This window comes from Neovison vison, chromosome 3 (genome assembly GCF_020171115.1).
Source record: "Neovison vison isolate M4711 chromosome 3, ASM_NN_V1, whole genome shotgun sequence".
Taxonomy (NCBI): domain Eukaryota; kingdom Metazoa; phylum Chordata; class Mammalia; order Carnivora; family Mustelidae; genus Neogale; species Neogale vison.
This window is the reverse complement of record NC_058093.1, coordinates 209,887,077-209,899,703: the sequence shown is the minus strand read 5'-3', so window position 1 is coordinate 209,899,703 and position 12,627 is coordinate 209,887,077. Positions and strand designations below refer to the sequence as shown.

Below are 12,627 nucleotides of genomic sequence, written 5' to 3'. Positions count from 1 at the left end.
TGAATTGCTTATGTTTCGAGGTAGGTAGGTTTTTTCAGATTGGTTTAAGAAGCATTCTGATCATATCTCTCCCAACAGTTACGTGATATGGATTATTCTGACTTAAATTTCTTTTCTGATTTCAAAAAGAATTTGTATATCTGGTCCACCAGTTTGAACTCTCCTCTAGACACCCTAGACCAGGTCGAGGGGATTGTGGGGGAGGGCAGCAGAGGGGCGAATGAGGTTCCCAGGGGTCCCCAGCCTTCCGTGGGCCTGCCTTCGAGGGCTGTTCCTAGTCCCTTGGTGTCCTGTTGTCTTACCACCCTCCCCCAGGACCAGATCTCTTTACCAGATTGCATCCCTTCTTCCAGATGATTTTGCTTAAACGTTCCCTAATCATCCTGCCTGGGTAGGGTGACGCTTAAGGAAAACTAGAACTGATGGTGACCCCTTCTTTCTGAGCACATCAGTAAATAGAGGAGTATTTGTAAAGCTGTATGGCTCTGGTATTTCGGTCATGATGAAATGTGCATTAATAACCACACTACTTTTTTTCCCCCCAGAACTATCCCTCACAGTTTTAGTGCTGGAAATGAAATTGGCACTCCCTTTCAAGAGGACTGTTTGGCAGCGTATTTATCAGCAGTTTTGAAAGTACGCACACACTCAGTCATGTTGCTTCTAGGACTGTATTCTAGGGAAGTAAGGATGCATGTAAAGATGTTTATGCAAGGATGTCCTCCAAAGCGTTGTTTCTAGAGCAGAAACTTGGAAATCGATAAATGTCCACAGTAGGCCCCTGGTTAATGTTAGGGGCTCCTTATTTCTCTTCAATCTTGCCACTAGAGCAGTGACCACAAACATTTATGTATTGAAATTCATACCATTTTATTATAAATTGCTTTCTTTTTGTCTCTCCTTTATATTGCAGTTAAGATTTTATATGAATTTCAGAATTGTGCATGCTTCAAGATCATAAAGGGGATATTATGAAATCTTGAATATGATCTTGAATGGCATCAGAATTGCTAATAGTGTTTGTCTCTGAGTGTTGAGTTTACAGATGCTTCTTATTTTCTTTGTATTTCCTTAGTTTTCTACAGAGGGCATGTATTACCTGTTTTATTTAATAAAAGACTTTATTTTGAGCTTTCAGGAACAGAAGATTTTCAGTGTCCTGATTCTAGAGTAGCAGTGTCAGTTGCTGTGTTGTGTAAGCAAGGCTTTGGAGTCTGACATTAGCTCACAGCTGCACATTAGCTCTCCTCTTGACTAGCTCTGTGACCTAAGTCCCCTAAGCCTGGGTTTCTTTATTGCTAAGATCAGAACCTCAATAACAACTCTTTAGGGTTTAGTGCTAAATGAGATCATGAGCTGGGGGTTTTTGAACTTCAGTATCTGAAGAATCACGTGGAGGGCTAGGAGCCACCCTCAGAGGCCCTTAACTAGATCTGGTCTCCAGATCTGCTGCTGGTCCTTTATCTGCCCTGATTCTCTAATAGGAGTCATGTGTCTTGTTGTGTCCAACTGGAAATAGGCACTAAGTAAGGGAATGCTCAGTCACACGTGCTTATTAACCTGTTATTGACTTGCTGGGGGCCTGTAACTACAGGAATTTTGTAGCTTTGAAATGCACAGCTTAGCAAGGACCATTGTTGTATAATGTAAAACTTAAGAAAAAAATACACTTATTACAAAACTTACTCTCCATCTTTTGTGTTTAGATACTTGGAGAGAAATATCAGAGTGATATCCTCCACTCAGTAGCACTGGTTGGTGGGAGGAATACGGGATGACAGGTTACTCTCTTCTGTGAATTGTCTGAGTTTTATATTCTAGATTTATTGTTTTGATGGAAAAAAACCCCACTTTTTAAAGCGATTGCAGATTTAAGAAGGAACAGTCTTTTCGTGCTGTAAAATGCAACTACTACTTGCTGAGTGCTTAGAGTGGGTTCTTGTGTATTAGAAACTCTGTAAGTGTGAGTTGTGGTAGGTAGGTGTGTGGTTGTGGAAGAGGCTGTGTGACATGCCAGATAGGGTCCCTGGCTCGGTAGCCAGCCAGACTGCTTGGGTTTGGATCCAGCCTCTTTTTTTTTTTTTTTTTAAGATTTTATTTATTTATCTGACAGAGAGAGATCACAAGTAGGCAGAGAGGCAGGCAGAGAGAGAAGGGGTGGGAAGCAGGCTCTCTGCCAAGCAGAGAGCTCGATGTGGCACTCAGTCCCAGCACCCTGAGATCATGACCTGAGCTGAAGGCAGAGACTCAACCCACTGAGCCACCCAGGTCCCCTGGATCCAGCCTCTTAATAGATTTGTAACCATAAGCAAGTGAAGTCACCCCCGTAGTTTTCTTGTCTGTAAAAAGGGGACAGGAAGAGGGCTGGTCTTCAGCCAATAAACAGCGAGTACAGCAGGGAATACTTACGTGCTGGTGCTGGGGGGTAAGGAGCCGTTGCTTCAAAGCCTTTGGCTGTTCCTCTCAAGGGTCTCAGTAACTCGCCAGATCAGGTGGATAGGAGAGTAACAGCTGGCACAGCAAGGTATGCCTCTGTTGTCGTAGGCTGGTGGGGGTGCCTTCCTAATGTTCAGATTCTGAATGTGACATATGGTGATAGCACCTCCTTCTTAGGGGATTTCCGAAGATGGAAGGAGTTCATGTATCTAAGGGACTAAGAAGGATGCCTGACATTTAGTAAGTGCTCAGTAAACTTTACCTGTTGTTACTGTGTCCCATTAGTTTTTAGTTGGAAATAGGCAGCCTAGAAGTGTGTGGGAAATGAAGAAGAGGAAAAGGATACATATTTATGAAAAGGCTTGTCTTTTTTTTTTTTTTAAATATTTTATTTATTTATTTGACAGAGAGAGATGACAAGCAGGCAGAGAGAGAGGGGGGAAGCAGGCTCCCCGCTGAGCAGAGAGCCCGAAGCGGGGCTCGATCACAGGACCCTGAGATCATGACCTGAGCCGAAGGCAGCGACTTAACCCACTGAGCCACCCAGGCGCCCCAAAAGGCTTATCTTTTTAAATAGATTTTTCATTCGTTCGAGTTTATAGTTGTAGAACCGCTAAGGAATATTGCTTAAGAAATGCTTATTGGTTGGGGCGCCTGGGTGGCTCAGTGGGTTAAAGCCTCTGCCTTCGGCTCGGGTCATGATCTCAGGGTCTTGGGATCAAGCCCCGCATCGGGCTCTCTCTGCTCAGTGGGGAGCCTGCTTTCTCCTCTCTCTCTCTCTCTCTCTGCCTGCCTCTCTGTCTACTTGGGATCTCTGTCTGTCAAATAAATGAATAAAATCTAAAAAAAAAAAAAGAAATGCTTATTGGTAAGGATTGCCAAGTGTTTTCACTGAGTGAAACTTAATTGCTGCATTATTAAAACCAGTCTTTTATTATTGTTGGGGTTTGTTTTTTTCAGATTCTGAATTTTTGGTATTTCTGAGAAATCCTTTAAAAGTTGAACGTTACAGTAAATTAAACTTTGCTTCCCTTTCATTCTTAGGATATTTTGTTTTTGTGTTTTTATAGCAATACGTCTGGTTTAATATTGGCAGTGTGGACACCTTTGAGCGGAATCTGGAAACCTTACAGCAGGAATTGGGCATAGAAGGGGAGAATCGGGTTCCTGTAGTCTACATTGCCGAAAGTGACGGGTAAGAAGACTGTTTCTGGGCCTTGTGCAGCTCACTGTGTGTTCTGTCACCAGGTGGCAGGGTACAGACAGCATTCTCAAACAGGCCTTTCTCGGTGTAGCCAGACTTCTCGTAAATCTTTGGTAATTTTTAGGTTTTTGCTCCTGACTAATTTTCTACATATTCATATTTACATTTGATTAAGCAATAGATTGGGGTATGACCATCCTTTAGTAGGACTTTAGCGTAAAGAGTCCTTTTGTGTGAAAGAGTGGCGTCACCATCTTTTAACCTTCATTTACATTTATGTTTCAGAGTTTCCCAAGAATTTTAAGTAACTCTTCTTCCTTTCTTGTCAGAACTTGCTTCTTCTCTCAGGGGTTGTCTTTAATAAAATCACTTATGAGTCTGAGTCTTTCAGGAAGGGCCCATTGATTTTAAGAGTCACTTGTCTTTCATTTCTTTGGGGATTATATTGTCTTTGGGTACTTAGCCACATACTACACCGGGTAGATTTCCTCACGGTCACTTCATTCACGTTGAGGTGTACCTCATTATGGAGTTAACCAGTTCAAGAGCAAAAGTAGAAAGAAATCTTAAATTTTCTGAATATGTAAAAGAGCAGAAAAACAAATTGCTAGTGTGCTAATCGAGCTGATGATTACTCTGTTTTAGAGACTTTCTTATGTCTCGGTTTCTGTAGACCTAGTTTCCCTCCATTATTTAGATCCACATAGCTATCGGGGTGGTTTCACCAAGGCTGTGTCCCTCAGCCCCCAGAGCTGTCATATAATCAGTTAACTTTGCTGCTGAAATGTTACAGAAAGTTTTGTTGCACCATTTTTTAAACCTTTACTGTCAGTGAGTATTTTTTTGCCGTCCAGAAATAAACTAAAGGTAAAGTTTTCACGGTTCTTGCTGCCTGCTATAGGGGCATTTAAACTAGTGTAAAAGATGAAAACTTAGAAAGTAGATCCTGGTTTTGGTTTTTGTTTTGTTTTTGAGCTAACCGGTCTATAAGGTTTTGACCTAAATTTCTTTGGGTAAGTTCAGCTAAATTTCTTATATTAACCAATACGAGTACATATCCTTACCCATGACTGTATTGAAATTTACTAAGGCAAAAGGCATCCCCCAGCTTTACGTCCTCTCTGAGCAGAGTCGTCCAGAGCAGGCACTAGTCTGAAGGACAAGTGATTGCTACCCCAGGAGTCAGGCTCTTATGTCTGCACAAGCTGCACAGCACTTAGCAAGCAATAGCTGTCACCACTGTACACAGGACTTTGGAAGCTGATCTGCTGTTAACTTGGCAAGGATTTGATGTTTGGAAGACATCTCTTTAGAATAAGTCCATGTATTCCAATAAGAGAACTGGAATTTCTGCCCAAGCTAACACCAGATCATATTAAAAATGTTAAAATTTTTAAGTAATGTCAAAGAAATGTCTTTGAGCTATAGATGTAATGGTAGTAAATTACAGTTTAGGTCTGTATTGTGCATAAAGGGTGATTATCGGGGTAGAAAGAAAATCTCAGTAGACATCGCAGAAAGAACAGCTTTATCTTTGGTGTCATCTTCTGCAATTCTGCGTCAGTGATATCGAGGCACTAAGGTCTCTTTGTGCCTCAGACAAATCTTAGAATATTCAGTTTTTCTAAAAATAGAAAATCTATATAGTTAATATCCTAAGCAGTTATCAAAAAGTCTATCTTACAAAACATGTACAAAGCCAGAGGTTAACAGACTTAAAGACATGTCAGTGTTGTGTGTGGTTTCCTTCAGCTCGTTTCTCCTGAGCATGTTGCCTACAGTGCTCATCATCGCTTTCTTACTCTACACCATCCGAAGAGGGCCTGCCGGGATTGGCCGGACAGGCCGGGGGATGGGTGGACTCTTCAGTGTTGGAGAAACCACTGCCAAAGTCTTGAAGGATGAAATAGATGTGAAGTTCAAAGATGTGGCTGGCTGTGAGGAGGCCAAGCTAGAGATAATGGAATTTGTGAATTTCTTGAAAAACCCAAAGCAATATCAAGATCTAGGAGCAAAAATCCCAAAGGTAAAGTGAACTTTCAGACGATTATTTTCAACTGATTAAACCAAAAATCTTTTGAATTACTTCTTGATATCTAAAGTTATAATTTTATGAAGTTTGATGACTTAGGATAAAGTATCTGTTATTTTCCTTCTATCTTACCAGTCTTTGCTTGTTACTCCATGTCATTTATTCTGTGAAAATGTTTCTTCTTGCAGTACAGTGTGTATATTCCCAGAAAGATTTGTGTTCTCTCCCCTTGGAAGCCTTCCCTGATTTGCCTTTTTTATCCCTCCAGTCAGATTTAAATAACCCATCTCTTACCAAATGTGCATGAAAGCATATTGTCCCCCACTGTCACCCAATTATCTCTCCCTGAGCAACTCTGAGCACACACTGCCTGTGCGTGGCACCTAGACTCAAACTCACACAGGATTTGGTGGAGAAGAGATAGGCAACACTAATTCAAGTCTTCCCCTCAAATCCGAGGACTGCTGACGATGGGCTGGGCTTACCTTTTTACTCCAAGGGCCAGGCTCAGTCTTTAAGTAAAAGAATCCAGAATGCTTCATTATTTAAAAAATCCATTAATAAAATTTCCTTTAAAGGAATCCTTTGTAAAGGAAATCATAATTTCCTTGATTTTCATGCCCTACCTATATGGATAAAAAAAATCATATTTGATAATTTTTATAATTGGTTGTTACTTTCTTAGTACCTATGTGCATCATACCAAAGCATCTCCACAACTTAAATTTCTGCTGTTGGAGCTAGCACATTTTCCCTTTTTAGCTATGTTCACAATTGGTCATTAGATTTTTACTTCATTTGTAAAATTTTGAAGGGAAGAAAGTAAGCAGAATGTCATTTGGGAGTGTGTTGTTTTGTGTCTCCTTGACTTATTTAAGTAAACCTCAGTTGGTTCATTAGTAGATATTCAGCCTAAGTCTAAAGGTCTGAAAAGCAACACTAAACATCTTATAAACAGGCGAAGAATTTAAGATTTCACATTCTTACTAAGTTTTTTGAAACATCTCTAAGTAGTCCTTTTCTTACTAATATAAAAATGTTTTGCCATAGTTCAGATGTTTTAAGGAACATTTAGTATATGTCAGTAGAGTTTATAGACAGATTTATATCTCAGAATTGCCTGAAGATACGCAATTTACTTTTCTGAAATTCTAGTTAAAGATACTTTCCTTTTTTATATCTGAAGGGTGCCATTCTCACCGGTCCTCCAGGCACTGGAAAGACACTGCTAGCTAAGGCCACAGCTGGAGAAGCCAACGTCCCTTTCATCACCGTTAGTGGATCTGAGTTTTTGGAGATGTTTGTTGGTGTGGGTCCAGCTAGAGTAAGTCTTTTGTTCTGTTACAATGGCACAGCTTCCACACTCTTCCCCTGAGCTTCCCCCCAAATACGGAGTTGGTAGAGATGGCCCTGGCCCAAACTAGTGCCATCTGTTAATTGGGTTGTCGTTTTGACATTGAGTTGTGAGAGTTCTTTGTCTATTCTGGGTAGTAAATCCTAACCAGATACATGATTTGCAAGTAATTTCTCCTATTCTGTGGTTTGCCTCTTCTCTTTCTTGATCGTGAAGCACAAAAGCATTTAATCTTGATAAAGACCAGTGTATCCATTCTTTAATTTGTTTTTGCCATTGCTTGGACTTGGTATCATATTTAAGAATCAGTCACCAAATTCAAGGTCATAAATATTTACGCCTATATTTTTGTCTTAAGAGTTTTATAGTTTTAGCTCTTACATTTAGGTCTGTGATCCATTTTGAATTAATGCAGCAAGGTGTAAGGGTCCACTGTCACTCTTTGACATGTGGGTATCCAGTTTCCCCAGCACCATTTGTTAAAAAGATGATTTCCCATTGAATGGTCTTGGCATCCTTGACCATAGATGGGTACATGGGTTTAATTCCTGCACTCTCTATTCTGTCCTGTTGATCTGTATGTCTGTCTTTATACCAGTACCGCAGTCTTGATTACTACTGCTTTATAGTAAGTTTTGAAATCAGGAAGTGTGAGTATGGATTAACTTTTAAAGCAACACTTAAATTTTTCCTCTTGTGTATTTCACTAAACGTTAACTTTTCTTTAAACACCTAGGAGGGGTAAAGTGCTATCATAGTTGTCTTTCCAGACATTAGGATACAGCATATAATCAGGTGTTAATGTCATCAACTGGCAGGATTTAAAAATTTTTTTAATTTTTTATTTTTTCAGTCAATGGCAAATGTGTTAATGATGTGTCTTACCCCTGATGGCGCCTTCGGTAGAGTAGGTAGATTCACATGGGTCTTGTCAAGCAGCTAGGGGAGTCTGAAGGTGTTGTGTTGCTGATGTTGGACTGTGGCATCTGATATGGGCCGGAGCAGTGGGGGTGACTGAAGACAGGAGAGGAGCTGTGGGTGGTGAGAAAGCAGTGAATCTAATGGGGTGGAGACCGAAGAGGAGCTGGCAGTCAGAGAGGCGTGAGCCCATGAGCAGGCCAGACCGACGGGAGGGGGTCAGAGTAGACTGGGAAGCTGGTTGTGTAGGGAAACCTTGGCAGTGAAGGTGATTGAAATAGGTGCTTCAGGGGACCAGCCAACCAGGAACCACTGAGAAAATAATGTCCAGTGAGGGTGGGGTGGAAAAGGGAGAAATCAGGCCCAGGGAGTACTATAACCGGGAGGGTAATGTCTCTGCCCCATATTGAGAACATCGATGAGCAGGGGTTTTCCAGCAGAATTATTTTGGCAGTAGTCACAGCATATGAGGTAGACTTCAACTCCCATGGGCCTGGAAGGAAAGACAAAAACCCTCTCCAGTTGAGAGCTTTGCAGTGTCAGCCAAATTAGAGTTCAGGCAAGAGGGTGAAGGAAGTATTTAGGGAAGAGTGTGAGGTGGTTTATTGATCACAGATCTGGAGTTGAGTGGGGGAGGGCCTAGGTAACATGAGTTACCCTAGAGGATGTGTTCAGAGAAGTATAGCAGTTAAAACCTGTAAGTCCAGGGAGGAAAGGGTGACAGGGAGAATTGGACTTCGGTGAGTGAGGGGAAGAGGGATGTGAGGCATGGGAGATTGTTTCTGAAACTCTGAACTCTTGGCTGGTGGAAAGGTGTGGGGATGCCCATTCCTTCAATCCACTTGAACTAGTGGCCTGAAGGGACATGTTTAGTAGGACAGAATATAGGTGCGGGAGCCTCACACCTGCTCCAGCAACAGCAGGGCTAAGGGCAGGACACTGTGTCTAAGCTGTGGGGTGATCCCTGTGGGGACATGGCTCAGTCACTGCCTTCACTGTGTGTATGTGTACTGCCTAGATCTGTTAGTGCGTGTCAGCTTGTTAGCAGCTGCCTTGGGCATGAAATGCAAACCCCAGAGTAGTTTGAACTTTTAATCTGAATATAAAGTCTACAGTTCTACAGCATTATCTTTTTTTATTTTTTAAAGATTGTATATATTTTATTTATTTGACAGAGCGAGCCAGAGAGCACAAGCAGAGTGAATGGCAGAGGGAGAGGGAGAAGCAAACTCCTTACTGAGCAGGGAGCCCAACACAGGGCTCGATCCCAGGCCCCTGGGACCATGACCTGAGCTGAAGGCAGAGGCATAACCATCTGAGCCACCCAGGCGCCCCTACAGGGGCCATTGACTCATCTTTTTGTAGGGCAAAAATGTGTAGTATTAAGTTGCTATTAAAATAACAGATATTGTTAGTGCCTGTGAAATATGCTTACGATGCTGTAGAAAAAATGTTTGCTCACCTTAAGACAGTTACCCACCAACTTTATTTGCCACTTCCTTGCTTATAACTTTTAAAATATGTACTATACAGTATAGTATGTTAACAAAAAGATTTCCTATTAGATGGAAGCATGATGCTTATTTTAGTAGGAGGAAAATAATATTCACTTGTCAAGTGACTCTAGTGTTTATATTTTTATCCAGGTCCGAGATTTATTTGCCCTTGCTCGCAAGAACGCCCCCTGCATTCTCTTCATTGATGAAATAGATGCCGTGGGAAGGAAAAGAGGAAGAGGCAACTTCGGGGGGCAGAGTGAGCAGGAGAACACACTCAATCAGCTACTCGTGGAGATGGACGGTAAATATTCAAGTCTTTTCATATTTTATTTTATTTTTCTTGGTGTAGAACATTTATTTCATGAAACACTGAAAGTGTAGGTCAGAGGGAAATAATTTTAATCAAAGCATTATATGTTTTCTTTCTACATATCTTGCTTTGTATTAGGAAATGACATTGCAGTCCATTTCACTAATGGATCACAAAAATATTTACAAGAAAATAATAAAATGACTCAAACACAGAAGGCAAGATGGGGTGCAGTAAACTTTTTTTTTTTCCAGAAATCTCTACCCCAGTGCCCCCACACACACACAAGAAGAGAGTGAAATAAATAACAAGGTTCCCTCAGTCACAAGTTTCCAAAGAACTGGAGGAGGGGAACAAACAGGATGAAAACGGTATATGAGAGGGAGAGGAGGTTAGCACTGCTTCAGTAACCAGCCTGGTCGGAATGAAGTAATCCTCTCGTAGGTGCAGTAAAGCTGAACACAGCTTAAACTTTAGGGCTTAAACTATCCTACAGTTTAATTTAAGAATACCTTAACAGTAGGGGCACCTGGGTGGCTCAGTGGGTTAAAGCCTCTGCCTTTGGCTCAGGTCATGATCTCAGGGTCCTGGGATCAAGCCCCGCATCAGGCTCTGCTCATCTGGGAGCCTGCTTCCCTCTCTCTCTGTGCCTGCTTCTCGGCTTGCTTGTGATCTCTCTCTGTGTCAAATAAATGAACAAAATCTTTAAAACAAAATTTTTTTTTAAAGAATACCTTAACAAAGTCACTCTTTCACTAAGTGTAGTAAGAACCTCTTTCCCCAAACCAATTATCCAAACAGAAACCTGCTCCGGCTTTAGAAGCTGTCACAGTCGCCCTTCCATCCCTTTCATGGAAGCTTCAGAAATATCATCCTTAGCCTGTGCTGAGACAGGAACAGGTGGACCAGATTTGGGAGCTGCTTTGGCCAGAGGCACATCCTCTAACTTTCTTTGAGGAGCGGCAAATTTATTCTCCCAATGTACCCTCAACGCAGTGGGCACGAATGAAATAGTCTCTGCCTTGGGATTCATAATCTGTGGCTTGGCGCTGATGGTTGCCGTGGCTTTCTTCTCACTGGTGGCTGCACTTGTATCATCCACCTTGGGTCGCTGAATCAAGTTATGGGGAGCCCGGCAAGGGAGCTGGTGGGACAACGTAGGGCAGGTCCAAGTGGAGGCATTTAACTGTGGTTGCTGCACGAGGTTAAACTCCCTTTCATCCAATTTCTCCATGTCCTGGATAACCCGTTTGGGATCCTTCGACTTCAAAGCTATAGGTCTTACCGTCATGCACTATTTTCTGTTCTTCTTTAATTCTCTCTTTGGGCTTCTTTTCAGGGTTGGTTTGTGGGATTCATAAATTTTCCACTCTTGGTGGATGATGTAGATCTCCGTCCCATGCTGACAACTTGTATGGTTTACTTGTTCATTAAAACAAAAACAACACTTTTGCTGGGCTCCTGGGATTTGAGAGAAGTGGGGAGGGGAGGATTCTCTGCCTCTTCTACCTCGTAGGGGCCTTCACCTGTCTGCCAGTCAGCCACCCAGCCACTGCCATCTTGAAGGTCTTCCATATTTTAAACTATACTTTCTAATTGTTTTCCATGTATCTAAAGTGAGAGGATGCCTGGGTGGCTCAGTCCGTTGGGAGTTTGCCTTTGGCTCAGGTCATGATCTCAGGGTCCTGAGATTTGACCCCCACATCGGGCTCTCTGCTCAATGTGGAGTCTGCTTCCACCTCTCCCTCTGCCTGCTGCTCCCCTGCTTGTGCTCTCTCTCTTTATCAAATAAATAAAATCTAAAAAAATTAAGTGAGAATCCTTATGTTGATGGTATAGATTTTTTTAAAAAAAGATTGTATTTATTTATTTGACAGAGAGAGAGAGAGATCACAAGTAGGCAGAGAAGCAGGTAGAGAAAAAAGGAAAGCAGGCTCCTGGCTGAGAAGAGAGCCCAATGCAGGGCTTGATTCCAGGACCCTGAGACCATGACCTGAGCTGAAGGCAGAGGCCCAAACCACTGAGCCATCCGGATGCCCCCAAATAGCCCTTTTTAAAAAAGTTCTGCACCAGTACAGATAATAGCAAAATATTCTTACCTAGCAGCCTGCCATAACTTAATATTGGTATTAAGGTGGTGTTTGTACCTGGTGTTGAATAAGAGAAAAATTGGTGAAATGATCCACAAAAGAATTATAATTCCATTTTTTCTTTCTTTTTTTTTTAAGATTTTTTAGATTTATTTGCGAGAGCAGGGGAGGGGCAGAAAAAATCTCAAGCAGACTCTGAGTTGAGCAGAGTCCAACATGGAGCTCAGTCATACGACCCTGAGATCATGACCTGAGTGGAAACCAAGAGTCAGATGCTTAACTGACTGAGCCACCCAGGTGCCCCTCTTTTTTTTTTTTTTTTGTTAAAATTTATTTATTTTACAGAGTGAGCATGAAGTGGAGGGTAGGGGAAGGACAGAGGGAGATGGAGAGAGAGAGAATCTCGAGCAGGCTCCCTTTGAGTGGGGAGCCCAACGCTGGGCTTGATCTCACGACCCTGAATGACAGCCAAAATCAAGAGTCAGATGCTTAACCAGCTCAGATGCCCAGGTGCCCTGATAGTCTCATTCTTAAAACCATTTATGGTTCTGAAACATTAGGAAAACCCATGTATAACCAAGTGTAAATTGGGCAGATTTTGAATACTCCTCTTAAGAGAGTAGCAGTCTTTCCACATTAGTTAGCTTTTCCTTTTATTATGAAAGCTAGTGTGTAGGATGTAAGAATGCTCCCTGCTGTAAGATACATGAATGCTGTTGTGTGCTCAGAGAGGGCAGTACAGTGCTGAGTATTGAACTGCTTTATGTGACTGAGCTGGCCATTG

General features: G+C 42.0%; 1 protein-coding gene across 1 annotated transcript in view; it reads left to right on the top strand.

The window, feature by feature from the left end:
• AFG3L2 (AFG3 like matrix AAA peptidase subunit 2) overlaps positions 1–12,627 on the top strand; it is a 47,078-nt gene that overhangs the window by 15,869 nt on the left and 18,582 nt on the right. The window contains exons 7-10 of the mRNA XM_044243644.1: positions 3,507–3,631; positions 5,393–5,666; positions 6,859–6,996; positions 9,591–9,744. Coding sequence (XP_044099579.1) covers positions 3,507–3,631; positions 5,393–5,666; positions 6,859–6,996; positions 9,591–9,744 — 691 coding nt within the window. The remainder of the gene's footprint in view (positions 1–3,506; positions 3,632–5,392; positions 5,667–6,858; positions 6,997–9,590; positions 9,745–12,627) is intronic.